The following is a 25,580-nucleotide window of genomic DNA, read 5'->3' as shown; positions in this document are numbered from 1 at the left end:
TCTGGGACCCTAAACTAACCGCTCACCATTGACCTGGGAGCTCCTGCTTTTCAACACACTACAAATCTAGAAATCCAACAGAGAGGATTGCTGCTCTGGGAGCACATAAGGCAGCGTCCCTAAATAATAAAGGTCTGACCCATCTGCTCCCAAAAAAACCCAACCACAAGAACTGCGAAGAAAAGAGCCAGGACACCTGAGCCGTCCCAGGTCAATGGCTTCTAGCGTATCATGACGTGTAGGGGGCTATGCTGGCTGGTGTCATGCGGCGGCGGTCGGACTCATTGCTGTGAAGATAAACCAGCCTGCAGGCCGCAGAGGAAGGAGCACATTATAAAGGGTCTTTATTGTCAGCACAGCCGGGATCAGCCCTCGCTGCGCACCCTCCACTTAGCGCTGTTATGTACCCGAGTATACATATAACCTGACACCCCGCTGTCCGCGCGGCATCGTCTCTGGGGGTCGTCAGCTCGCAGTCCACGTATAAAGCATTGTCCATCGCTGGCCAGCGTCCAGTCCGGAAATATGAGCAGAGAAGCAGCGGAAATGGTCAACCGTCCCAAACCGGGGCAAAGAGGAGGGGGAGGGGAAGTCACAAGCCTGAGAAGGAGCGTGATGGGAAGATGGGTCCATTCTCCTGCAGAGGATGAGAGTACATTACAGGATGATGAGAATAGGAGACGGTGCAGACCATACTTCAATGCATTTCATGAAACCTTCCTTCTATTCCTCTCCATTTTCAATATCTCTGCTTGCTCCACACATCCAGGAGGCTGAAAACCTGTCCTGACCTAGTCCTGCTCACACAGCTGAGGGTTTGTTACAATGTATCAGTGTAGGTAATACTCTATGAGCTAAACACATCAGCAGGACAAATCTCTCTGCCGTCCTGGACGCCAGGCTGTCTGCTCTTACCTGCACTGATACATTGTAACAAACACTGCTGTTTAGTTCAGAGGATCATCTATGCCAGGGGTCCCAAACATGCGGACCGCATGCGGCCCCTGAGGTGGTGATGTACGTCTTGCGGGGCACCATAGCTCTCTCGGGAGAGGAGATAGAGCTGGCCGAAGGAGGAATGTGCCAGCAGTCCTTCATAACATCACAGAATGCTCCGTAACTCCTGTGCTGAGGAAGCCTCTGACATCACTGTCCATATATGTGCAGTGATGTCAGGAGCAGAGCAGTGTCCCAGGCAGAGTGCTAGAAGCGGCTCTGCTCCGGGACTCCGGCTCGAGGGTTGCCCCTGACATCACTGTCCACATCTGCCTATACTAGTGCTCTGCGACTCCGTCTCTGGGGTTTCTCCTGACATCACATTCCGGTCTAAGCATCGCAAACACTCTGGCTGGGAATTCTACTCCTAGAGGGAGCCCCAATGGAGCCATCTACAGGGAGGTGTGTGTGTAGCAGGATCTATAGGGTGGGTGTGTGTGCGCGTGCATGTGTGTGTGGCAGTATCTACAGAGGGGCTGTAATGTAGTATTATTATAGTAATGTAGTATTGTTCTAGTAATGTAGTATTAGTAATGTAGTATTGTTCTAGTAATGTAATAATGTAGTAATGTTCTAGTAATGTAGTATTATAGTATTAGTAATGTAGCAGTGTTCTAGTAATGTAATAATGTAGTAATGTTCTAGTAATGTAGTATTATATAGTAGTTCGAATATCTAATTGATTAACAATAATTTTGTATTGTATCAAATTTGAAAGTAACGCGGCGCCCAACGTCACATTTCTTGTATGTGCGGCCCATTTACCCGGCCGAGTTTGAGACCCCTGGTCTACGCGGATACATTGTAGCAAATGCTCAAATGTGTGAGCAGAACTCGTATAAACCAGGACTGTTCCTATTTTAGGGAGCAAGCAGCGGTATTGAAAATAGAGTAAAAATCAAAAACAAAGTATATTCTAAAGTTACAAAACTTTTCACTACACCATAATAAAGCTTTATTGAGGGAAAACGAGACGTGGCCCTTTAAGACCGATGCTGCGCACTTCTGCAGTGTCGTTTTCTTCCTCTGCAGTCACGTATACTGAATCCTCAGAAGTCTGTGATCACAACCCCCATCAGGATATGAACAGAAGAGATTAGTGGTTGGATCGGTCCACAGGGTAACGTTTCTTTGACTACAGCTGTTTTGGGAAATAGTGGGGGTCCCGGCTCACAGACCACCAGTAATGGAGAATGACAGGGGTAACTAGAGGAGGAATTCCCCTCTACTGGCTGTAAACCTTCCACGTGGGGCCCCAGAATCGTCAATCATACGGATAAGGGCCACTGTATGACCGGCAGTAAATATGTGATATTGTTCTGTGTCCTGTAGATGGTGACGAGCTCCGATATCTACACTGGAGGGGGAGGGGCAGGAGAAAAAAGAACACGTTTCTGGCGTCCGTCAGTAAATAAATCTCCGAAGATTGAGCAGAGTTGGGCTCTGTAAACCGTCATCTGGGTGACAGGCTGCTCCCAGCACCCGCACAGCTCTAATCAGACCCTCCAGGAGGACAGACATCAAAAAGGGGAATGGGGATGGGGTCCGTTAACCCTGTGTTTGCCTTATCTTGGCGACATTTCTCCATTCTGCACATATTTCATAATACATGTGGTTTACATTAGATCCCGCTGACGCAACCACTTCTGGTGTGAACGGTCTTCATATAGAAATGGCGAGAGCGTATCGGAAAGATGGCGGTCAAAACATGCACCATATTTATCAGCAGATTGTGACATTTTCTCCCTCATCAAATATTTGCAGCTGGTTATACGGCACCATATGTATCAACACACCGCGCCATTTATTTATTGACACCAGGCCCGAATGTAATAACAGTAACATCAGCCGTGTCTCACCCGGGCATCGTAATCCAGCACAAACGGGGGGATCTCTATCTGGTCGGGGGAGATGGTGGTGAAGAGCTGGTGAAGGCTGTCAACGTGCTGGACTTTATCCTTCAATCCAGAGACTGTAAAAGTGGTGAAGAACCAGGAGGAAACCTGAACAGTAAAGAAGAGGTTAAATAAGAGAAACAACATCATACAATAATACATAAAAACCCACAACATTTACCTATTACCCCGTGTTCTTCTCCAACACCTCATCTAAATATTCCCATGCCCCTATTACACCACATGCCGAAATGGATCTGGTCTCAGCGCCCTCCTTATCCTATCACTTCATACAATAGATCTGGTCTCAGCTCCCTCACATCTCTATTACCTCCTGTTCTCTTCATACAATAGATCTGGTCTCAGCTCCCTCACATCTCTATTACCTCCTGTTCCTTCATACAATAGATCTAGTCTCAGCTGCCTCACATCCCTATTACCTCCTGTTCCTTCATACAATAGATCTAGTCTCAGCTCCCTCACATCCCTATTACCTCCTGTTCCTTCATACAATAGATCTGGTCTCAGCTCCCTCACATCTCTATTACCTCCTGTTCTCTTCATACAATAGATCTAGTCTCAGCTCCCTCACATCCCTATTACCTCCTGTCCTCTCATACAATAGATCTAGTCTCAGCTCCCTCACATCTCTATTACCTCCTGTTCCTTCATACAATAGATCTAGTCTCAGCTCCCTCACATCTCTATTACCTCCTGTTCTCTCATACAATAGATCTAGTCTCAGCTCCCTCACATCCCTATTACCTCCTGTTTCTTCATACAATAGATCTAGTCTCAGCTCCCTCACATCTCTATTACCTCCTGTTCCTTCATACAATAGATCTGGTCTAAGCTCCCTCACATCCCTATTACCTCCTGTTCTCTTCATACAATAGATCTAGTCTCAGCTCCCTCACATCTCTAGATCTATTGTATGACAGGAACAGGAGGTAATAGTCTCAGCTCCCTCACATCTCTATTACCTCCTGTACCTTCATACAATAGATCTAGTCTCAGCTCCCTCACATCTCTATTACCTCCTGTTCCTTCATACAATAGATCTAGTCTCAGCTCCCTCACATCTCTATTACCTCCTGTTCCTCCATACAATAGATCTAGTCTCAGCTCCCTCACATCTCTATTACCTCCTGTTCCTCCATACAATAGATCTGCTCTCAGCTCCCTCACATCCCTATTACCTCCTGTTCTCTTCATACAATAGATCTAGTCTCAGCTCCCTCACATCTCTATTACCTCCTGTTCTCTTCATACAATAGATCTGGTCTCAGCTCCCTCAGATCTCTATTACCTCCTGTTCCTTCATACAATAGATCTAGTCTCAGCTCCCTCACATCCCTATTACCTCCTGTTCCTTCATACAATAGATCTGGTCTCAGCTCCCTCACATCCCTATTACCTCCTGTTCCTTCATACAATAGATCTAATCTCAGCTCCTTCACATCTCTATTACCTCCTGTTCTCTTCATACAATAGATCTAGTCTCAGCTCCCTCACATCTCTATTACCTCCTGTTCCTTCATACAATAGATCTAGTCTCGGCTCCCTCACATCTCTATTACCTCCTGTTCCTTCATACAATAGATCTAGTCTCAGCTCCCCCACATCTCTATTACCTCCTGTTCCTCCATACAATAGATCTAGTCTCAGCTCCCTCACATCTCTATTACCTCCTGTTCCTCCATACAATAGATCTGCTCTCAGCTCCCTCACATCCCTATTACCTCCTGTTCTCTTCATACAATAGATCTAGTCTCAGCTCCCTCACATCCCGATTACCTCCTGTTCCTTCATACAATAGATCTGGTCTCAGCTCCCTCAGATCTCTATTACCTCCTGTTCCTTCATACAATAGATCTAGTCTCAGCTCCCTCACATCCCTATTACCTCCTGTTCCTTCATACAATAGATCTAGTCTCAGCTCCCTCACATCTCTATTACCTCCTGTTCCTTCATACAATAGATCTGGTCTCAGCTCCCTCACATCCCTATTACCTCCTGTTCCTTCATACAATAGATCTAGTCTCAGCTCCCTCACATCTCTATTACCTCCTGTTCCTGTCATACAATAGATCTAGTCTCAGCTCCCTCACATCTCTATTACCTCCTGTACCTTCATACAATAGATCTGGTCTCAGCTCCCTCACATCCCTATTACCTCCTGTTCCTTCATACAATAGATCTGGTCTCAGCTCCCTCACATCCCTATTCCCTCCTGTTCCTCTCATACAATAGATCTAGTCTCCGCTCCCTCACATCTCTATTACCTCCTGCCCCTTCATACAATAGATCTGGTCTCAGCTCCATCAGATCTCTATTACCTCCTGTTCCTGTCATACAATAGATCTAGTCTCAGCTCCCTCACATCTCTATTACCTCCTGTTCCTTCATACAATAGATCTGGTCTCAGCTCCCTCACATCTCTATTACCTCCTGTTCCTCTCATACAATAGATCTAATGTCAGCTCCCTCACATCTCTATTACCTCCTGTTCCTTCATACAATAGATCTGGTCTCAGTTCCCTCAGATCTCTATTACCTCCTGTTCCTTCATACAATAGATCTAGTCTCAGCTCCCTCACATCCCTATTACCTCCTGTTTCTTCATACAATAGATCTAGTCTCAGCTCCCTCACATCTATTACCTCCTGTTACTCTCATACAATAGATCTAGTCTCAGCTCCCTCACATCTCTATTACCTCCTGTTCCTTCATACAATAGATCTGGTCTAAGCTCCCTCACATCTCTATTACCTCCTGTTCCTTCATACAATAGATCTAGTCTCAGCTCCCTCACATCCCTATTCCCTCCTGTTCCTCTCATACAATAGATCTAGTCTCAGCTCCCTCACATCTCTATTACCTCCTGCCCCTTCATACAATAGATCTGGTCTCAGCTCCCTCACATCCCTATTACCTCCTGTTCCTTCATACAATAGATCTGGTCTCAGCTCCCTCACATCCCTATTCCCTCCTGTTCCTTTCATACAATAGATCTAGTCTCCGCTCCCTCACATCTCTATTACCTCCTGCCCCTTCATACAATAGATCTGGTCTCAGCTCCCTCAGATCTCTATTACCTCCTGTTCCTTCATACAATAGATCTAGTCTCAGCTCCCTCACATCCCTATTACCTCCTCTTCCTTCATACAATAGATCTAGTCTCAGCTCCCTCACATCTCTATTACCTCCTGCTACTCTCATACAATAGATCTAGTCTCAGCTCCCCCACATCTCTATTACCTCCTGTTCCTCCATACAATAGATCTGCTCTCAGCTCCCTCACATCCCTATTACCTCCTGTTCTCTTCATACAATAGATCTAGTCTCAGCTCCCTCACATCTCTATTACCTCCTGTTCTCTTCATACAATAGATCTGGTCTCAGCTCCCTCACATCTCTATTCCCTCCTGTTCTCTTCATACAATAGATCTAGTCTCTGCTCCCTCACATCCCGATTACCTCCTGTTCCTTCATACAATAGATCTGGTCTCAGCTCCCTCAGATCTCTATTACCTCCTGTTCTCTTCATACAATAGATCTAGTGTCAGCTCCCTCACATCTCTATTACCTCCTGTTCCTTCATACAATAGATCTAGTCTCAGCTCCCTCACATCTCTATTACCTCCTGTTCCTTCATACAATAGATCTAGTCTCAGCTCCCTCACATCCCTATTCCCTCCTGTTCCTCTCATACAATAGATCTAGTCTCAGCTCCCTCACATCTCTATTACCTCCTGCCCCTTCATACAATAGATCTGGTCTCAGCTCCCTCACATCCCTATTACCTCCTGTTCCTTCATACAATAGATCTGGTCTCAGCTCCCTCACATCCCTATTCCCTCCTGTTCCTCTCATACAATAGATCTAGTCTCCGCTCCCTCACATCTCTATTACCTCCTGCCCCTTCATACAATAGATCTGGTCTCAGCTCCCTCAGATCTCTATACCTCCTGTTCCTTCATACAATAAATCTAGTCTCAGCTCCCTCACATCCCTATTACCTCCTGTTCCTTCATACAATAGATCTAGTCTCAGCTCCCTCACATCTCTATTACCTCCTGCTACTCTCATACAATAGATCTAGTCTCAGCTCCCCCACATCTCTATTACCTCCTGCCCCTTCATACAATAGATCTGGTCTCAGCTCCATCAGATCTCTATTACCTCCTGTTCCTTCATACAATAGATCTGGTCTCAGCTCCCTCACATCTCTATTACCTCCTGTCCTCTCATACAATAGATCTAGTCTCAGCTCCCTCACATCTCTATTACCTCCTGTTCTCTTCATACAATAGATCTAGTCTCAGCTCCCTCACATCCCGATTACCTCCTGTTCCTTCATACAATAGATCTAGTCTCAGCTCCCTCACATCCCTATTACCTCCTGTTCCTTCATACAATAGATCTAGTCTCAGCTCCCTCACATCCCTATTACCTCCTGTTCTCTTCATACAATAGATCTGGTCTCAGCTGCCTCACATCCCTATTACCTCCTGTTCCTTCATACAATAGATCTAGTCTCAGCTCCCTCACATCCCTATTACCTCCTGTTCCTTCATACAATAGATCTGGTCTCAGCTCCCTCTCATCTCTATTACCTCCTGTTCTCTTCATACAATAGATCTAGTCTCAGCTCCCTCACATCCCTATTACCTCCTGTCCTCTCATACAATAGATCTAGTCTCAGCTCCCTCACATCTCTATTACCTCCTGTTCCTTCATACAATAGATCTAGTCTCAGCTCCCTCACATCCCTATTACCTCCTGTTCCTTCATACAATAGATCTGGTCTCAGCTCCCTCACATCCCTATTACCTCCTGTCCTCTCATACAATAGATCTGGTCTCAGCTCCCTCACATCTCTATTACCTCCTGTTCCTTCATACAATAGATCTAGTCTCAGCTCCCTCACATCCCTATTACCTCCTGTCCTCTCATACAATAGATCTAGTCTCAGCTCCCTCACATCTCTATTACCTCCTGTACCTTCATACAATAGATCTAGTCTCAGCTCCCTCACATCTCTATTACCTCCTGTTCCTTCATACAATAGATCTGGTCTAAGCTCCCTCACATCCCTATTACCTCCTGTTCTCTTCATACAATAGATCTAGTCTCAGCTCCCTCACATCTCTAGATCTATTGTATGACAGGAACAGGAGGTAATAGTCTCAGCTCCCTCACATCTCTATTACCTCCTGTACCTTCATACAATAGATCTAGTCTCAGCTCCCTCACATCTCTATTACCTCCTGTTCCTTCATACAATAGATCTAGTCTCAGCTCCCTCACATCTCTATTACCTCCTGTTCCTTCATACAATAGATCTAGTCTCAGCTCCCTCACATCCCTATTCCCTCCTGTTCCTCTCATACAATAGATCTAGTCTCAGCTCCCTCACATCTCTATTACCTCCTGCCCCTTCATACAATAGATCTGGTCTCAGCTCCCTCACATCCCTATTACCTCCTGTTCCTTCATACAATAGATCTGGTCTCAGCTCCCTCACATCCCTATTCCCTCCTGTTCCTTTCATACAATAGATCTAGTCTCCGCTCCCTCACATCTCTATTACCTCCTGCCCCTTCATACAATAGATCTGGTCTCAGCTCCCTCAGATCTCTATTACCTCCTGTTCCTTCATACAATAGATCTAGTCTCAGCTCCCTCACATCCCTATTACCTCCTGTTCCTTCATACAATAGATCTAGTCTCAGCTCCCTCACATCTCTATTACCTCCTGCTACTCTCATACAATAGATCTAGTCTCAGCTCCCCCACATCTCTATTACCTCCTGTTCCTCCATACAATAGATCTAGTCTCAGCTCCCTCACATCTCTATTACCTCCTGTTCCTCCATACAATAGATCTGCTCTCAGCTCCCTCACATCCCTATTACCTCCTGTTCTCTTCATACAATAGATCTAGTCTCAGCTCCCTCACATCTCTATTACCTCCTGTTCTCTTCATACAATAGATCTGGTCTCAGCTCCCTCAGATCTCTATTACCTCCTGTTCCTTCATACAATAGATCTAGTCTCAGCTCCCTCACATCCCTATTACCTCCTGTTCCTTCATACAATAGATCTGGTCTCAGCTCCCTCACATCCCTATTACCTTCCTGTTCCTTCATACAATAGATCTAATCTCAGCTCCCTCACATCCCTATTACCTCCTGTTCTCTTCATACAATAGATCTAGTCTCAGCTCCCTCACATCCCGATTACCTCCTGTTCCTTCATACAATAGATCTGGTCTCAGCTCCCTCAGATCTCTATTACCTCCTGTTCCTTCATACAATAGATCTAGTCTCAGCTCCCTCACATCCCTATTACCTCCTGTTCCTTCATACAATAGATCTAGTCTCAGCTCCCTCACATCTCTATTACCTCCTGTTCCTTCATACAATAGATCTGGTCTCAGCTCCCTCACATCCCTATTACCTCCTGTTCCTTCATACAATAGATCTAGTCTCAGCTCCCTCACATCTCTATTACCTCCTGTTCCTGTCATACAATAGATCTAGTCTCAGCTCCCTCACATCTCTATTACCTCCTGTACTTTCATACAATAGATCTGGTCTCAGCTCCCTCACATCCCTATTACCTCCTGTTCCTTCATACAATAGATCTGGTCTCAGCTCCCTCACATCCCTATTCCCTCCTGTTCCTCTCATACAATAGATCTAGTCTCCGCTCCCTCACATCTCTATTACCTCCTGCCCCTTCATACAATAGATCTGGTCTCAGCTCCATCAGATCTCTATTACCTCCTGTTCCTGTCATACAATAGATCTAGTCTCAGCTCCCTCACATCTCTATTACCTCCTGTTCCTTCATACAATAGATCTGGTCTCAGCTCCCTCACATCTCTATTACCTCCTGTTCCTCTCATACAATAGATCTAATGTCAGCTCCCTCACATCTCTATTACCTCCTGTTCCTTCATACAATAGATCTGGTCTCAGTTCCCTCAGATCTCTATTACCTCCTGTTCCTTCATACAATAGATCTAGTCTCAGCTCCCTCACATCCCTATTACCTCCTGTTTCTTCATACAATAGATCTAGTCTCAGCTCCCTCACATCTATTACCTCCTGTTACTCTCATACAATAGATCTAGTCTCAGCTCCCTCACATCTCTATTACCTCCTGTTCCTTCATACAATAGATCTGGTCTAAGCTCCCTCACATCTCTATTACCTCCTGTTCCTTCATACAATAGATCTAGTCTCAGCTCCCTCACATCCCTATTCCCTCCTGCTACTCTCATACAATAGATCTAGTCTCAGCTCCCCCACATCTCTATTACCTCCTGTTCCTCCATACAATAGATCTGCTCTCAGCTCCCTCACATCCCTATTACCTCCTGTTCTCTTCATACAATAGATCTAGTCTCAGCTCCCTCACATCTCTATTACCTCCTGTTCTCTTCATACAATAGATCTGGTCTCAGCTCCCTCACATCTCTATTCCCTCCTGTTCTCTTCATACAATAGATCTAGTCTCTGCTCCCTCACATCCCGATTACCTCCTGTTCCTTCATACAATAGATCTGGTCTCAGCTCCCTCAGATCTCTATTACCTCCTGTTCTCTTCATACAATAGATCTAGTGTCAGCTCCCTCACATCTCTATTACCTCCTGTTCCTTCATACAATAGATCTAGTCTCAGCTCCCTCACATCTCTATTACCTCCTGTTCCTTCATACAATAGATCTAGTCTCAGCTCCCTCACATCCCTATTCCCTCCTGTTCCTCTCATACAATAGATCTAGTCTCAGCTCCCTCACATCTCTATTACCTCCTGCCCCTTCATACAATAGATCTGGTCTCAGCTCCCTCACATCCCTATTACCTCCTGTTCCTTCATACAATAGATCTGGTCTCAGCTCCCTCACATCCCTATTCCCTCCTGTTCCTCTCATACAATAGATCTAGTCTCCGCTCCCTCACATCTCTATTACCTCCTGCCCCTTCATACAATAGATCTGGTCTCAGCTCCCTCAGATCTCTATACCTCCTGTTCCTTCATACAATAAATCTAGTCTCAGCTCCCTCACATCCCTATTACCTCCTGTTCCTTCATACAATAGATCTAGTCTCAGCTCCCTCACATCTCTATTACCTCCTGCTACTCTCATACAATAGATCTAGTCTCAGCTCCCCCACATCTCTATTACCTCCTGCCCCTTCATACAATAGATCTGGTCTCAGCTCCATCAGATCTCTATTACCTCCTGTTCCTTCATACAATAGATCTGGTCTCAGCTCCCTCACATCTCTATTACCTCCTGTCCTCTCATACAATAGATCTAGTCTCAGCTCCCTCACATCTCTATTACCTCCTGTTCTCTTCATACAATAGATCTAGTCTCAGCTCCCTCACATCCCGATTACCTCCTGTTCCTTCATACAATAGATCTAGTCTCAGCTCCCTCACATCCCTATTACCTCCTGTTCCTTCATACAATAGATCTAGTCTCAGCTCCCTCACATCCCTATTACCTCCTGTTCTCTTCATACAATAGATCTGGTCTCAGCTGCCTCACATCCCTATTACCTCCTGTTCCTTCATACAATAGATCTAGTCTCAGCTCCCTCACATCCCTATTACCTCCTGTTCCTTCATACAATAGATCTGGTCTCAGCTCCCTCTCATCTCTATTACCTCCTGTTCTCTTCATACAATAGATCTAGTCTCAGCTCCCTCACATCCCTATTACCTCCTGTCCTCTCATACAATAGATCTAGTCTCAGCTCCCTCACATCTCTATTACCTCCTGTTCCTTCATACAATAGATCTAGTCTCAGCTCCCTCACATCCCTATTACCTCCTGTTCCTTCATACAATAGATCTGGTCTCAGCTCCCTCACATCCCTATTACCTCCTGTCCTCTCATACAATAGATCTGGTCTCAGCTCCCTCACATCTCTATTACCTCCTGTTCCTTCATACAATAGATCTAGTCTCAGCTCCCTCACATCCCTATTACCTCCTGTCCTCTCATACAATAGATCTAGTCTCAGCTCCCTCACATCTCTATTACCTCCTGTACCTTCATACAATAGATCTAGTCTCAGCTCCCTCACATCTCTATTACCTCCTGTTCCTTCATACAATAGATCTGGTCTAAGCTCCCTCACATCCCTATTACCTCCTGTTCTCTTCATACAATAGATCTAGTCTCAGCTCCCTCACATCTCTAGATCTATTGTATGACAGGAACAGGAGGTAATAGTCTCAGCTCCCTCACATCTCTATTACCTCCTGTACCTTCATACAATAGATCTAGTCTCAGCTCCCTCACATCTCTATTACCTCCTGTTCCTTCATACAATAGATCTAGTCTCAGCTCCCTCACATCTCTATTACCTCCTGTTCCTTCATACAATAGATCTAGTCTCAGCTCCCTCACATCCCTATTCCCTCCTGTTCCTCTCATACAATAGATCTAGTCTCAGCTCCCTCACATCTCTATTACCTCCTGCCCCTTCATACAATAGATCTGGTCTCAGCTCCCTCACATCCCTATTACCTCCTGTTCCTTCATACAATAGATCTGGTCTCAGCTCCCTCACATCCCTATTCCCTCCTGTTCCTTTCATACAATAGATCTAGTCTCCGCTCCCTCACATCTCTATTACCTCCTGCCCCTTCATACAATAGATCTGGTCTCAGCTCCCTCAGATCTCTATTACCTCCTGTTCCTTCATACAATAGATCTAGTCTCAGCTCCCTCACATCTCTATTACCTCCTGCTACTCTCATACAATAGATCTAGTCTCAGCTCCCCCACATCTCTATTACCTCCTGTTCCTCCATACAATAGATCTAGTCTCAGCTCCCTCACATCTCTATTACCTCCTGTTCCTCCATACAATAGATCTGCTCTCAGCTCCCTCACATCCCTATTACCTCCTGTTCTCTTCATACAATAGATCTAGTCTCAGCTCCCTCACATCTCTATTACCTCCTGTTCTCTTCATACAATAGATCTGGTCTCAGCTCCCTCAGATCTCTATTACCTCCTGTTCCTTCATACAATAGATCTAGTCTCAGCTCCCTCACATCCCTATTACCTCCTGTTCCTTCATACAATAGATCTGGTCTCAGCTCCCTCACATCCCTATTACCTCCTGTTCCTTCATACAATAGATCTAATCTCAGCTCCTTCACATCTCTATTACCTCCTGTTCTCTTCATACAATAGATCTAGTCTCAGCTCCCTCACATCTCTATTACCTCCTGTTCCTTCATACAATAGATCTAGTCTCAGCTCCCTCACATCTCTATTACCTCCTGTTCCTCCATACAATAGATCTGCTCTCAGCTCCCTCACATCCCTATTACCTCCTGTTCTCTTCATACAATAGATCTAGTCTCAGCTCCCTCACATCCCGATTACCTCCTGTTCCTTCATACAATAGATCTGGTCTCAGCTCCCTCAGATCTCTATTACCTCCTGTTCCTTCATACAATAGATCTAGTCTCAGCTCCCTCACATCCCTATTACCTCCTGTTCCTTCATACAATAGATCTAGTCTCAGCTCCCTCACATCTCTATTACCTCCTGTTCCTTCATACAATAGATCTGGTCTCAGCTCCCTCACATCCCTATTACCTCCTGTTCCTTCATACAATAGATCTAGTCTCAGCTCCCTCACATCTCTATTACCTCCTGTTCCTGTCATACAATAGATCTAGTCTCAGCTCCCTCACATCTCTATTACCTCCTGTACCTTCATACAATAGATCTGGTCTCAGCTCCCTCACATCCCTATTACCTCCTGTTCCTTCATACAATAGATCTGGTCTCAGCTCCCTCACATCCCTATTCCCTCCTGTTCCTCTCATACAATAGATCTAGTCTCCGCTCCCTCACATCTCTATTACCTCCTGCCCCTTCATACAATAGATCTGGTCTCAGCTCCATCAGATCTCTATTACCTCCTGTTCCTGTCATACAATAGATCTAGTCTCAGCTCCCTCACATCTCTATTACCTCCTGTTCCTTCATACAATAGATCTGGTCTCAGCTCCCTCACATCTCTATTACCTCCTGTTCCTCTCATACAATAGATCTAATGTCAGCTCCCTCACATCTCTATTACCTCCTGTTCCTTCATACAATAGATCTGGTCTCAGTTCCCTCAGATCTCTATTACCTCCTGTTCCTTCATACAATAGATCTAGTCTCAGCTCCCTCACATCCCTATTACCTCCTGTTTCTTCATACAATAGATCTAGTCTCAGCTCCCTCACATCTATTACCTCCTGTTCCTCTCATACAATAGATCTAGTCTCAGCTCCCTCACATCTCTATTACCTCCTGTTCCTTCATACAATAGATCTGGTCTAAGCTCCCTCACATCTCTATTACCTCCTGTTCCTTCATACAATAGATCTAGTCTCAGCTCCCTCACATCCCTATTCCCTCCTGCTACTCTCATACAATAGATCTAGTCTCAGCTCCCCCACATCTATATTACCTCCTGTTCCTCCATACAATAGATCTGCTCTCAGCTCCCTCACATCCCTATTACCTCCTGTTCTCTTCATACAATAGATCTAGTCTCAGCTCCCTCACATCTCTATTACCTCCTGTTCTCTTCATACAATAGATCTGGTCTCAGCTCCCTCACATCTCTATTCCCTCCTGTTCTCTTCATACAATAGATCTAGTCTCTGCTCCCTCACATCCCGATTACCTCCTGTTCCTTCATACAATAGATCTGGTCTCAGCTCCCTCAGATCTCTATTACCTCCTGTTCTCTTCATACAATAGATCTAGTGTCAGCTCCCTCACATCTCTATTACCTCCTGTTCCTTCATACAATAGATCTAGTCTCAGCTCCCTCACATCTCTATTACCTCCTGTTCCTTCATACAATAGATCTAGTCTCAGCTCCCTCACATCCCTATTCCCTCCTGTTCCTCTCATACAATAGATCTAGTCTCAGCTCCCTCACATCTCTATTACCTCCTGCCCCTTCATACAATAGATCTGGTCTCAGCTCCCTCACATCCCTATTACCTCCTGTTCCTTCATACAATAGATCTGGTCTCAGCTCCCTCACATCCCTATTCCCTCCTGTTCCTCTCATACAATAGATCTAGTCTCCGCTCCCTCACATCTCTATTACCTCCTGCCCCTTCATACAATAGATCTGGTCTCAGCTCCCTCAGATCTCTATACCTCCTGTTCCTTCATACAATAAATCTAGTCTCAGCTCCCTCACATCCCTATTACCTCCTGTTCCTTCATACAATAGATCTAGTCTCAGCTCCCTCACATCTCTATTACCTCCTGCTACTCTCATACAATAGATCTAGTCTCAGCTCCCCCACATCTCTATTACCTCCTGCCCCTTCATACAATAGATCTGGTCTCAGCTCCATCAGATCTCTATTACCTCCTGTTCCTTCATACAATAGATCTGGTCTCAGCTCCCTCACATCTCTATTACCTCCTGTCCTCTCATACAATAGATCTAGTCTCAGCTCCCTCACATCTCTATTACCTCCTGTTCTCTTCATACAATAGATCTAGTCTCAGCTCCCTCACATCCCGATTACCTCCTGTTCCTTCATACAATAGATCTAGTCTCAGCTCCCTCACATCCCTATTACCTCCTGTTCCTTCATACAATAGATCTAGTCTCAGCTCCCTCACATCCCTATTACCTCCTGTTCTCTTCATACAATAGATCTGGTCTCAGCTGCCTCACATCCCTATTACCTCCTGTTCCTTCATACAATAGATCTAGTCTCAGCTCCCTCACATCCCTATTACCTCCTGTTCCTTCATACAATAGATCTGGTCTCAGCTCCCTCTCATCTCTATTACCTCCTGTTCTCTTCATACAATAGATCTAGTCTCAGCTCCCTCACATCCCTATTACCTCCTGTCCTCTCATACAATAGATCTAGTCTCAGCTCCCTCACATCTCTATTACCTCCTGTTCCTTCATACAATAGATCTAGTCTCAGCTCCCTCACATCCCTATTACCTCCTGTTCCTTCATACAATAGATCTGGTCTCAGCTCCCTCACATCCCTATTACCTCCTGTCCTCTCATACAATAGATCTGGTCTCAGCTCCCTCACATCTCTATTACCTCCTGTTCCTTCATACAATAGATCTAGTCTCAGCTCCCTCACATCCCTATTACCTCCTGTCCTCTCATACAATAGATCTAGTCTCAGCTCCCTCACATCTCTATTACCTCCTGTACCTTCATACAATAGATCTAGTCTCAGCTCCCTCACATCTCTATTACCTCCTGTTCCTTCATACAATAGATCTGGTCTAAGCTCCCTCACATCCCTATTACCTCCTGTTCTCTTCATACAATAGATCTAGTCTCAGCTCCCTCACATCTCTAGATCTATTGTATGACAGGAACAGGAGGTAATAGTCTCAGCTCCCTCACATCTCTATTACCTCCTGTACCTTCATACAATAGATCTAGTCTCAGCTCCCTCACATCTCTATTACCTCCTGTTCCTTCATACAATAGATCTAGTCTCAGCTCCCTCACATCTCTATTACCTCCTGTTCCTTCATACAATAGATCTAGTCTCAGCTCCCTCACATCCCTATTCCCTCCTGTTCCTCTCATACAATAGATCTAGTCTCAGCTCCCTCACATCTCTATTACCTCCTGCCCCTTCATACAATAGATCTGGTCTCAGCTCCCTCACATCCCTATTACCTCCTGTTCCTTCATACAATAGATCTGGTCTCAGCTCCCTCACATCCCTATTCCCTCCTGTTCCTTTCATACAATAGATCTAGTCTCCGCTCCCTCACATCTCTATTACCTCCTGCCCCTTCATACAATAGATCTGGTCTCAGCTCCCTCAGATCTCTATTACCTCCTGTTCCTTCATACAATAGATCTAGTCTCAGCTCCCTCACATCTCTATTACCTCCTGCTACTCTCATACAATAGATCTAGTCTCAGCTCCCCCACATCTCTATTACCTCCTGTTCCTCCATACAATAGATCTAGTCTCAGCTCCCTCACATCTCTATTACCTCCTGTTCCTCCATACAATAGATCTGCTCTCAGCTCCCTCACATCCCTATTACCTCCTGTTCTCTTCATACAATAGATCTAGTCTCAGCTCCCTCACATCCCGATTACCTCCTGTTCCTTCATACAATAGATCTGGTCTCAGCTCCCTCAGATCTCTATTACCTCCTGTTCCTTCATACAATAGATCTAGTCTCAGCTCCCTCACATCCCTATTACCTCCTGTTCCTTCATACAATAGATCTAGTCTCAGCTCCCTCACATCTCTATTACCTCCTGTTCCTTCATACAATAGATCTGGTCTCAGCTCCCTCACATCCCTATTACCTCCTGTTCCTTCATACAATAGATCTAGTCTCAGCTCCCTCACATCTCTATTACCTCCTGTTCCTGTCATACAATAGATCTAGTCTCAGCTCCCTCACATCTCTATTACCTCCTGTACCTTCATACAATAGATCTGGTCTCAGCTCCCTCACATCCCTATTACCTCCTGTTCCTTCATACAATAGATCTGGTCTCAGCTCCCTCACATCCCTATTCCCTCCTGTTCCTCTCATACAATAGATCTAGTCTCCGCTCCCTCACATCTCTATTACCTCCTGCCCCTTCATACAATAGATCTGGTCTCAGCTCCATCAGATCTCTATTACCTCCTGTTCCTGTCATACAATAGATCTAGTCTCAGCTCCCTCACATCTCTATTACCTCCTGTTCCTTCATACAATAGATCTGGTCTCAGCTCCCTCACATCTCTATTACCTCCTGTTCCTCTCATACAATAGATCTAATGTCAGCTCCCTCACATCTCTATTACCTCCTGTTCCTTCATACAATAGATCTGGTCTCAGTTCCCTCAGATCTCTATTACCTCCTGTTCCTTCATACAATAGATCTAGTCTCAGCTCCCTCACATCCCTATTACCTCCTGTTTCTTCATACAATAGATCTAGTCTCAGCTCCCTCACATCTCTATTACCTCCTGTTCCTTCATACAATAGATCTAGTCTCAGCTCCCTCACATCCCTATTACCTCCTGTTCCTTCATACAATAGATCTAGTCTCAGCTCCCTCACATCTCTATTACCTCCTGCTACTCTCATACAATAGATCTAGTCTCAGCTCCCCCACATCTCTATTACCTCCTGTTCCTCCATACAATAGATCTAGTCTCAGCTCCCTCACATCTCTATTACCTCCTGTTCCTCCATACAATAGATCTGCTCTCAGCTCCCTCACATCCCTATTACCTCCTGTTCTCTTCATACAATAGATCTAGTCTCAGCTCCCTCACATCTCTATTACCTCCTGTTCTCTTCATACAATAGATCTGGTCTCAGCTCCCTCAGATCTCTATTACCTCCTGTTCCTTCATACAATAGATCTAGTCTCAGCTCCCTCACATCCCTATTACCTCCTGTTCCTTCATACAATAGATCTGGTCTCAGCTCCCTCACATCCCTATTACCTCCTGTTCCTTCATACAATAGATCTAATCTCAGCTCCTTCACATCTCTATTACCTCCTGTTCTCTTCATACAATAGATCTAGTCTCAGCTCCCTCACATCTCTATTACCTCCTGTTCCTTCATACAATAGATCTAGTCTCGGCTCCCTCACATCTCTATTACCTCCTGTTCCTTCATACAATAGATCTAGTCTCAGCTCCCTCACATCTCTATTACCTCCTGTTCCTCCATACAATAGATCTGCTCTCAGCTCCCTCACATCCCTATTACCTCCTGTTCTCTTCATACAATAGATCTAGTCTCAGCTCCCTCACATCCCGATTACCTCCTGTTCCTTCATACAATAGATCTGGTCTCAGCTCCCTCAGATCTCTATTACCTCCTGTTCCTTCATACAATAGATCTAGTCTCAGCTCCCTCACATCCCTATTACCTCCTGTTCCTTCATACAATAGATCTAGTCTCAGCTCCCTCACATCTCTATTACCTCCTGTTCCTTCATACAATAGATCTGGTCTCAGCTCCCTCACATCCCTATTACCTCCTGTTCCTTCATACAATAGATCTAGTCTCAGCTCCCTCACATCTCTATTACCTCCTGTTCCTGTCATACAATAGATCTAGTCTCAGCTCCCTCACATCTCTATTACCTCCTGTACTTTCATACAATAGATCTGGTCTCAGCTCCCTCACATCCCTATTACCTCCTGTTCCTTCATACAATAGATCTGGTCTCAGCTCCCTCACATCCCTATTCCCTCCTGTTCCTCTCATACAATAGATCTAGTCTCCGCTCCCTCACATCTCTATTACCTCCTGCCCCTTCATACAATAGATCTGGTCTCAGCTCCATCAGATCTCTATTACCTCCTGTTCCTGTCATACAATAGATCTAGTCTCAGCTCCCTCACATCTCTATTACCTCCTGTTCCTTCATACAATAGATCTGGTCTCAGCTCCCTCACATCTCTATTACCTCCTGTTCCTCTCATACAATAGATCTAATGTCAGCTCCCTCACATCTCTATTACCTCCTGTTCCTTCATACAATAGATCTGGTCTCAGTTCCCTCAGATCTCTATTACCTCCTGTTCCTTCATACAATAGATCTAGTCTCAGCTCCCTCACATCCCTATTACCTCCTGTTTCTTCATACAATAGATCTAGTCTCAGCTCCCTCACATCTATTACCTCCTGTTACTCTCATACAATAGATCTAGTCTCAGCTCCCTCACATCTCTATTACCTCCTGTTCCTTCATACAATAGATCTGGTCTAAGCTCCCTCACATCTCTATTACCTCCTGTTCCTTCATACAATAGATCTAGTCTCAGCTCCCTCACATCCCTATTCCCTCCTGCTACTCTCATACAATAGATCTAGTCTCAGCTCCCCCACATCTCTATTACCTCCTGTTCCTCCATACAATAGATCTGCTCTCAGCTCCCTCACATCCCTATTACCTCCTGTTCTCTTCATACAATAGATCTAGTCTCAGCTCCCTCACATCTCTATTACCTCCTGTTCTCTTCATACAATAGATCTGGTCTCAGCTCCCTCACATCTCTATTCCCTCCTGTTCTCTTCATACAATAGATCTAGTCTCTGCTCCCTCACATCCCGATTACCTCCTGTTCCTTCATACAATAGATCTGGTCTCAGCTCCCTCAGATCTCTATTACCTCCTGTTCTCTTCATACAATAGATCTAGTCTCAGCTCCCTCACATCTCTATTACCTCCTGTTCCTTCATACAATAGATCTAGTCTCAGCTCCCTCACATCCCTATTCCCTCCTGTTCCTCTCATACAATAGATCTAGTCTCAGCTCCCTCACATCTCTATTACCTCCTGCCCCTTCATACAATAGATCTGGTCTCAGCTCCCTCACATCCCTATTACCTCCTGTTCCTTCATACAATAGATCTGGTCTCAGCTCCCTCACATCCCTATTCCCTCCTGTTCCTCTCATACAATAGATCTAGTCTCCGCTCCCTCACATCTCTATTACCTCCTGCCCCTTCATACAATAGATCTGGTCTCAGCTCCCTCAGATCTCTATACCTCCTGTTCCTTCATACAATAAATCTAGTCTCAGCTCCCTCACATCCCTATTACCTCCTGTTCCTTCATACAATAGATCTAGTCTCAGCTCCCTCACATCTCTATTACCTCCTGCTACTCTCATACAATAGATCTAGTCTCAGCTCCCCCACATCTCTATTACCTCCTGCCCCTTCATACAATAGATCTGGTCTCAGCTCCATCAGATCTCTATTACCTCCTGTTCCTTCATACAATAGATCTGGTCTCAGCTCCCTCACATCTCTATTACCTCCTGTCCTCTCATACAATAGATCTAGTCTCAGCTCCCTCACATCTCTATTACCTCCTGTTCTCTTCATACAATAGATCTAGTCTCAGCTCCCTCACATCCCGATTACCTCCTGTTCCTTCATACAATAGATCTAGTCTCAGCTCCCTCACATCCCTATTACCTCCTGTTCCTTCATACAATAGATCTAGTCTCAGCTCCCTCACATCCCTATTACCTCCTGTTCTCTTCATACAATAGATCTGGTCTCAGCTGCCTCACATCCCTATTACCTCCTGTTCCTTCATACAATAGATCTAGTCTCAGCTCCCTCACATCCCTATTACCTCCTGTTCCTTCATACAATAGATCTGGTCTCAGCTCCCTCTCATCTCTATTACCTCCTGTTCTCTTCATACAATAGATCTAGTCTCAGCTCCCTCACATCCCTATTACCTCCTGTCCTCTCATACAATAGATCTAGTCTCAGCTCCCTCACATCTCTATTACCTCCTGTTCCTTCATACAATAGATCTAGTCTCAGCTCCCTCACATCCCTATTACCTCCTGTTCCTTCATACAATAGATCTGGTCTCAGCTCCCTCACATCCCTATTACCTCCTGTCCTCTCATACAATAGATCTGGTCTCAGCTCCCTCACATCTCTATTACCTCCTGTTCCTTCATACAATAGATCTAGTCTCAGCTCCCTCACATCCCTATTACCTCCTGTCCTCTCATACAATAGATCTAGTCTCAGCTCCCTCACATCTCTATTACCTCCTGTACCTTCATACAATAGATCTAGTCTCAGCTCCCTCACATCTCTATTACCTCCTGTTCCTTCATACAATAGATCTGGTCTAAGCTCCCTCACATCCCTATTACCTCCTGTTCTCTTCATACAATAGATCTAGTCTCAGCTCCCTCACATCTCTAGATCTATTGTATGACAGGAACAGGAGGTAATAGTCTCAGCTCCCTCACATCTCTATTACCTCCTGTACCTTCATACAATAGATCTAGTCTCAGCTCCCTCACATCTCTATTACCTCCTGTTCCTTCATACAATAGATCTAGTCTCAGCTCCCTCACATCTCTATTACCTCCTGTTCCTTCATACAATAGATCTAGTCTCAGCTCCCTCACATCCCTATTCCCTCCTGTTCCTCTCATACAATAGATCTAGTCTCAGCTCCCTCACATCTCTATTACCTCCTGCCCCTTCATACAATAGATCTGGTCTCAGCTCCCTCACATCCCTATTACCTCCTGTTCCTTCATACAATAGATCTGGTCTCAGCTCCCTCACATCCCTATTCCCTCCTGTTCCTTTCATACAATAGATCTAGTCTCCGCTCCCTCACATCTCTATTACCTCCTGCCCCTTCATACAATAGATCTGGTCTCAGCTCCCTCAGATCTCTATTACCTCCTGTTCCTTCATACAATAGATCTAGTCTCAGCTCCCTCACATCCCTATTACCTCCTGTTCCTTCATACAATAGATCTAGTCTCAGCTCCCTCACATCTCTATTACCTCCTGCTACTCTCATACAATAGATCTAGTCTCAGCTCCCCCACATCTCTATTACCTCCTGTTCCTCCATACAATAGATCTAGTCTCAGCTCCCTCACATCTCTATTACCTCCTGTTCCTCCATACAATAGATCTGCTCTCAGCTCCCTCACATCCCTATTACCTCCTGTTCTCTTCATACAATAGATCTAGTCTCAGCTCCCTCACATCTCTATTACCTCCTGTTCTCTTCATACAATAGATCTGGTCTCAGCTCCCTCAGATCTCTATTACCTCCTGTTCCTTCATACAATAGATCTAGTCTCAGCTCCCTCACATCCCTATTACCTCCTGTTCCTTCATACAATAGATCTGGTCTCAGCTCCCTCACATCCCTATTACCTCCTGTTCCTTCATACAATAGATCTAATCTCAGCTCCTTCACATCTCTATTACCTCCTGTTCTCTTCATACAATAGATCTAGTCTCAGCTCCCTCACATCTCTATTACCTCCTGTTCCTTCATACAATAGATCTAGTCTCGGCTCCCTCACATCTCTATTACCTCCTGTTCCTTCATACAATAGATCTAGTCTCAGCTCCCTCACATCTCTATTACCTCCTGTTCCTCCATACAATAGATCTGCTCTCAGCTCCCTCACATCCCTATTACCTCCTGTTCTCTTCATACAATAGATCTAGTCTCAGCTCCCTCACATCCCGATTACCTCCTGTTCCTTCATACAATAGATCTGGTCTCAGCTCCCTCAGATCTCTATTACCTCCTGTTCCTTCATACAATAGATCTAGTCTCAGCTCCCTCACATCCCTATTACCTCCTGTTCCTTCATACAATAGATCTAGTCTCAGCTCCCTCACATCTCTATTACCTCCTGTTCCTTCATACAATAGATCTGGTCTCAGCTCCCTCACATCCCTATTACCTCCTGTTCCTTCATACAATAGATCTAGTCTCAGCTCCCTCACATCTCTATTACCTCCTGTTCCTGTCATACAATAGATCTAGTCTCAGCTCCCTCACATCTCTATTACCTCCTGTACCTTCATACAATAGATCTGGTCTCAGCTCCCTCACATCCCTATTACCTCCTGTTCCTTCATACAATAGATCTGGTCTCAGCTCCCTCACATCCCTATTCCCTCCTGTTCCTCTCATACAATAGATCTAGTCTCCGCTCCCTCACATCTCTATTACCTCCTGCCCCTTCATACAATAGATCTGGTCTCAGCTCCATCAGATCTCTATTACCTCCTGTTCCTGTCATACAATAGATCTAGTCTCAGCTCCCTCACATCTCTATTACCTCCTGTTCCTTCATACAATAGATCTGGTCTCAGCTCCCTCACATCTCTATTACCTCCTGTTCCTCTCATACAATAGATCTAATGTCAGCTCCCTCACATCTCTATTACCTCCTGTTCCTTCATACAATAGATCTGGTCTCAGTTCCCTCAGATCTCTATTACCTCCTGTTCCTTCATACAATAGATCTAGTCTCAGCTCCCTCACATCCCTATTACCTCCTGTTTCTTCATACAATAGATCTAGTCTCAGCTCCCTCACATCTATTACCTCCTGTTACTCTCATACAATAGATCTAGTCTCAGCTCCCTCACATCTCTATTACCTCCTGTTCCTTCATACAATAGATCTGGTCTAAGCTCCCTCACATCTCTATTACCTCCTGTTCCTTCATACAATAGATCTAGTCTCAGCTCCCTCACATCCCTATTCCCTCCTGCTACTCTCATACAATAGATCTAGTCTCAGCTCCCCCACATCTATATTACCTCCTGTTCCTCCATACAATAGATCTGCTCTCAGCTCCCTCACATCCCTATTACCTCCTGTTCTCTTCATACAATAGATCTAGTCTCAGCTCCCTCACATCTCTATTACCTCCTGTTCTCTTCATACAATAGATCTGGTCTCAGCTCCCTCACATCTCTATTCCCTCCTGTTCTCTTCATACAATAGATCTAGTCTCTGCTCCCTCACATCCCGATTACCTCCTGTTCCTTCATACAATAGATCTGGTCTCAGCTCCCTCAGATCTCTATTACCTCCTGTTCTCTTCATACAATAGATCTAGTGTCAGCTCCCTCACATCTCTATTACCTCCTGTTCCTTCATACAATAGATCTAGTCTCAGCTCCCTCACATCTCTATTACCTCCTGTTCCTTCATACAATAGATCTAGTCTCAGCTCCCTCACATCCCTATTCCCTCCTGTTCCTCTCATACAATAGATCTAGTCTCAGCTCCCTCACATCTCTATTACCTCCTGCCCCTTCATACAATAGATCTGGTCTCAGCTCCCTCACATCCCTATTACCTCCTGTTCCTTCATACAATAGATCTGGTCTCAGCTCCCTCACATCCCTATTCCCTCCTGTTCCTCTCATACAATAGATCTAGTCTCCGCTCCCTCACATCTCTATTACCTCCTGCCCCTTCATACAATAGATCTGGTCTCAGCTCCCTCAGATCTCTATACCTCCTGTTCCTTCATACAATAAATCTAGTCTCAGCTCCCTCACATCCCTATTACCTCCTGTTCCTTCATACAATAGATCTAGTCTCAGCTCCCTCACATCTCTATTACCTCCTGCTACTCTCATACAATAGATCTAGTCTCAGCTCCCCCACATCTCTATTACCTCCTGCCCCTTCATACAATAGATCTGGTCTCAGCTCCATCAGATCTCGATTACCTCCTGTCCTCTCATACAATAGATCTAGTCTCAGCTCCCTCACATCTCTATTACCTCCTGTTCTCTTCATACAATAGATCTAGTCTCAGCTCCCTCACATCCCGATTACCTCCTGTTCCTTCATACAATAGATCTAGTCTCAGCTCCCTCACATCCCTATTACCTCCTGTTCCTTCATACAATAGATCTAGTCTCAGCTCCCTCACATCCCTATTACCTCCTGTTCTCTTCATACAATAGATCTGGTCTCAGCTGCCTCACATCCCTATTACCTCCTGTTCCTTCATACAATAGATCTAGTCTCAGCTCCCTCACATCCCTATTACCTCCTGTTCCTTCATACAATAGATCTGGTCTCAGCTCCCTCACATCTCTATTACCTCCTGTTCTCTTCATACAATAGATCTAGTCTCAGCTCCCTCACATCCCTATTACCTCCTGTCCTCTCATACAATAGATCTAGTCTCAGCTCCCTCACATCTCTATTACCTCCTGTTCCTTCATACAATAGATCTAGTCTCAGCTCCCTCACATCCCTATTACCTCCTGTTCCTTCATACAATAGATCTGGTCTCAGCTCCCTCACATCC

The 25,580-nt window shown here is 45.0% G+C and overlaps 1 protein-coding gene across 1 annotated transcript in view; it reads right to left on the bottom strand.

Moving 5' to 3' along the window:
- Window positions 1–327: 327 nt before the first annotated feature.
- Window positions 328–25,580, bottom strand: part of GDAP2 (ganglioside induced differentiation associated protein 2) — a 90,338-nt gene continuing 65,085 nt past the window's right edge. The window contains exons 12-13 of the mRNA XM_075849263.1: window positions 2,856–2,999; window positions 328–637 (exon numbers count right to left, since the gene is read on the bottom strand). Coding sequence (XP_075705378.1) covers window positions 593–637; window positions 2,856–2,999 — 189 coding nt within the window. The 3' untranslated portion in view covers window positions 328–592. The remainder of the gene's footprint in view (window positions 638–2,855; window positions 3,000–25,580) is intronic.

This window comes from Rhinoderma darwinii, unplaced genomic scaffold (assembly GCF_050947455.1).
Source record: "Rhinoderma darwinii isolate aRhiDar2 unplaced genomic scaffold, aRhiDar2.hap1 Scaffold_722, whole genome shotgun sequence".
NCBI lineage: Eukaryota > Metazoa > Chordata > Amphibia > Anura > Rhinodermatidae > Rhinoderma > Rhinoderma darwinii.
This window is presented reverse-complemented; position numbering and strand designations above follow the sequence as displayed.